The 4,567-nt window shown below is 36.7% G+C and overlaps 1 protein-coding gene across 1 annotated transcript; it reads right to left on the bottom strand.

Annotated features, from left to right (window-relative positions):
* Nucleotides 1-1,321: 1,321 nt before the first annotated feature.
* On the bottom strand, nucleotides 1,322-3,062 carry LOC141641570 (protein FAR1-RELATED SEQUENCE 5-like). The gene is made up of 4 exons (XM_074450227.1): nucleotides 2,399-3,062; nucleotides 1,969-2,163; nucleotides 1,493-1,887; nucleotides 1,322-1,327 (listed from the first exon to the last, which is right to left on the bottom strand). The coding sequence occupies exons 1-4, from the start codon at nucleotides 3,060-3,062 to the stop codon at nucleotides 1,322-1,324; spliced, it is 1,260 nt and encodes a 419-aa protein (XP_074306328.1).
* Nucleotides 3,063-4,567: the final 1,505 nt, after the last annotated feature.

The raw sequence follows: 4,567 nt of genomic DNA, 5'->3' as shown, positions 1-4,567 counted from the left end.
AATCTCATTTTTCATTTGTCTTTATCGTCAGTTTTAACTGATCACATCTATTTAAGTACAAGGTTTACATCGTTTTTTTCTCATGTCTTATATGTAGGTTTACAAAAAGTCATGGAAGCGGCTTTACGTTTGGCAGGATTGTGGCAGGATTGTGGCTGACATGTAGGCTTATTAAAAGTCATGTATATCTTATGGACTTTGTGATGGTGTAATTGGGGTTCTGTTGCATTGTATTAACTTCGTTTACGGTTATCTGAGTATCTGGTTATCTAAGTACAAGGCGTCTTTTGAAACGCCTTTGGTTCATGTTGTTTTCATCTGTGGCATCCTGTTGGATATGGAATCATGATAGTTTTGTCAGTTTGTAATGGAAGGGCATCGCCCCTACTTTTTGTGGATAATATGTAGGATATGCATCCCATTCCGTCTGTTTGTGTTTAGACAAATGGTGGTGTCTATGTGGCAATGGGCTGGAAATTGGGCAACCTCTTTCTTTTGCTATGTGGCAATGGTCTGATAAATTAATCGTCATACAATATTACACAACTACGTACGCTCATCATGTATAATATGTGCAACAATCGTGTTAATATACACGCTTGTTTACTTTTGCACATAGACACAACATCAATCGTGATAACATATTAATAATATATACTTACACAACCCACCAACAACCGAATATTTTTTTTTTAGTGTCATACAATATCAATCGTGTCTAATGAAATCAATCGTGTCTAATGAAATCATCGGGTAATAGATAATTAGATGTCATACAATATTAGGTTTTTGTCTATGGAACTTAAATTCGCGAATCATTGTTTATTAATATTTTACGCTGCTTATTTACACAAATAATACTAATAGGTACGATTTTCATGTAAAACATGTGCAACAGTCGTGTTAATATTCACGCTTTTTGTCTCTTGCACATAGTTAGGAAATCATCAGTTATTGGACAATAGCTGAAAGTTTACTTTTTACCAATTCACATATCAAAAAACGAGCAGATTCAATAGCTCTTAATATCAAAAACTCAAGCCTTCAATAAACTTTCACTTGTATATGTTAATACAAGTGTTTCCATTCACAATCCTGATAGATACACTTTCAGACTTGCCAGATGCACATATAATCCATGTAGATACGCTAGTATCTTGTGATATACGAATAATAAAAAATAAAAGACATACAAAGGAAAAAAAAAGATCAAAATAAAGAATGATCAAAAATCACATAGAACAACTCAAAAATGAAGTCTTCAATCATTCTGCCATTAATCAATATCTTTGTGTTTGTGATCCTCAACTATTTTCGTTGTTCAATCCTGAAACAAAAAAAGGATATCAAACATTAACGGTTACAAATTTTTGTACGTACAACAATACTATTTCTTAATCAAGTACCATCTTACAAATTTAATCTGCTTTCCATATTCTCTAATAATGAATACACCACAAATATCAACGTACCGGTATGAATGGAATCATACTCTCCCAGGACAATTCCGACTATCATGAAATCCTAATTCTCCACAAGCATTGCATTTCCTGGGCGCTTTCTTTTGTTCTTTCGTAGCTTTTTCCTTTTGGGACAACATTCGTTTTCCAGACCCTTTCGTCTTTGACTTAATAGGAGGCAAGACTACCACTTCTGTTGGTATTTTTGTTCCTGAGAGCATCTCAAGTTCCCTAGTCTTGTTCCTCATCCTATCACCCGTGTTACTAGTACTACTACATTCTGACGTACTGGTTTGTGCGCTTATCTTGTCTTTGAAACCTTTCAGAATGCCCATTAATTCATCCACATACTCAGGTTTTTGTTCAGCGAGTGTCACACATGAGAACACCTCGGACCATAGGGTACCAATTTTGTGTCGTCTAACATCTAATGAGTTACAATCTTCAATTAAAGTATGTGGCACATTATTACAAATCGGCTAACATGTTGCCAATTTGCTCCACCTACTTAACAGATACTGATCTGGAACATTGTCAAGGCCTTGTTCTTTCAACACGTATAGCGCATGACGGCACAAAATTCCATGTCTCTCAAACTTTTTACAGGTGCAGTTCACTTTCATTTCGTCGGAGATAAAGTTAACATAGTAAACCTTGTCTTTTTCACGATCAATAATGGGGATGCTGTCACTGGTAGTAACCCCTAAAATTTTAACACCACAGGTGAAACAAGCAGCCACCCACTCGTTTTTAAATTCAGAAAACATCACTGGGGTGTAGAACTCAGAAGCGTGTTTTTCCAAAGGGTGAGGCGTTTCTAGATCAGGGAAGGAGTTTTTTGACTCGGCTATTAATTTGGATTGTTTCCATCGTTGAGCGTCCACTTTCAAACCTCATAAGAAACTGAACCAAAGTTAAGTTTGGGTTCATGAAATTACCGAAAAAGCTATTCTCGGACTCAGACCTGGACGTGGTTCTCATTAGTCCACCCATAAATAAATCCCGGAAATATGCTGGGATCCAAGAAGCCCTTTTGTCAAACATCGTATCGAACCATTCATTGTCGGTCAGCCCGTATGAGGATATAACCGAGCACCGCCGTTCCTCAAACTCAGACGGTTCGATATCTTCTGCCCAAACACAGGAGCACAACTCTTTCATGAAGTTAGTTTCTCGATATAGCGTAGTTCCGATCTTGTCTGGTAGCTTTTTCATTATATGCCACATGCAATATCTGTGTTGAGTTTTGTCCCCGAACACTGTTTTAACCCCTGCTTTTATGCCACTATCTTGATCAGTAATTATGCACACAGGATACTTATTGCTCATTGCACTCAGAAAATTCCGAAACAACCATACGAAATCCTCATCAGTTTCTTTCCTTATAAGTCCTGCTCCAAATGTCACACATTTTTTGTGATGGTCAACCCCCGTGAAAGGTGCAAATATCATTTTATATGTGTTCATATTAAACGTCGTGTCAAAAGACGTCATATCACCAAAGAGGCTGTAATTCTTTATAGCTATAGGGTCAAACCAACAAACCCTAGATAGTCGTCCACGATCGTCAACATCAAAATCAAAGTAGTACGAACTACACATGGCTTTTTTGTGCATGAAATTTTCAATCATCATTTGCGCGTCATACCCTCTATTAAATTTCTTCACATCCCTCCAAAAATTTTTGAAGTCCTCGAGTGATGCCCCTACATTTTGATATCATTTCACGTACTCTTTGAACATCCTAAAGCTTTGCACAGGCCCCTTATTCACTTTAGAATTCTCAACAATCATGGTTTTATGTATAAGGGTTAATTCTCGTGACTCGGTCAAATGCACCACTGTGTTTGGTGTTGAGAGGAGGTGGGTGTGACCTTCATGAATGTCAGCAATCACATATTGTCCTTGTTCATTTCTTCGAAAAAAAACCTTTGCATTACATGAAATTCTAGTTCTCTGTCTCTTTTTACCTTCCCTCTAGGCTTACTTTCTCCAGCCTTACTACACACACAGTACTTAGTCATGACAACCCCGTCTATGTTTCGTTGCGTCGACTTCCTCATTTTAAAACCAGAATTAGCAGCATAAGCCTTATAGAATTCTAGCCCATCCTCTAGTTTATCAAAGAGCATTCCCAAAACAGGCTTCAATTCTGGCGCACATACACGTATTCTTTCCTTCGAGGTTGTGTCGATGATTGGTGAGCCTGCATCTATGCACAGTATGGGTATAAGCAGCGAGTTCAAATAACTGATGCACAACAAATATAATTTCAGGTACGCTAATTTAGTCAAAAGCACAAAATCAATTAGAAAACAAAAAACCACAGAAATTAACACAGAATTTTGTGCCTGATCGCTGACACATCGTATTTTTTATTGCTGACTACTTAACATAGACATAAAGATACACCAATCACGTCTAATAATGACGACATAGGCAGAAAGTCAAATGCTTATTATGACACGAATCGGTATATCCCTTAATTATAATTCTAGATACGCTGCTAAAAAACACAAACGCATCAACTATACTAATGGATACGCTATTCATATATGCTGGTTACTTAAGGGCGGTTTCGTTATTCTACCAGGGACGTTTTTCATTTAAGACAATTACATCAATTATACTAATATACATGCTATTGAACTACACAGAATATTGTATAGCGTGCATAAGAGACATGATAAGCAAGTGTAATAATCAACTCTCAAACAAATTGCATATCACATACACTAACCAGACCGGTAAGACAACTGTTCTTATCCATCAGTCTCATCGATTTATAATACCAATCAGGCTAATGAAACATTATCAGCAAGCGTAATAATCTGTCTTCTTATGTTTAAATTAGTATGAATACGCATCAAATATATCAATAGATACATCAATCAGACGATTTTAATGAAACGATTTATAAAAAAGGCTATCTCAACTGATTTGCAGATGTACATACCTAGATGAGATGATGACTGCACGATATCATTGCTAACAGCTGGAACAATAGCATCAGAATGTTCCCCCAAATCGCTAGAACCCTCAACATCCATAATTTTCTACGATTTAAATAATTCTGGAATGCCAATCGAAATCACAAAATCGATTGT

This window comes from Silene latifolia, chromosome 2, assembly GCF_048544455.1.
Source record: "Silene latifolia isolate original U9 population chromosome 2, ASM4854445v1, whole genome shotgun sequence".
Lineage (NCBI taxonomy): Eukaryota > Viridiplantae > Streptophyta > Magnoliopsida > Caryophyllales > Caryophyllaceae > Silene > Silene latifolia.
This window is presented reverse-complemented; position numbering and strand designations above follow the sequence as displayed.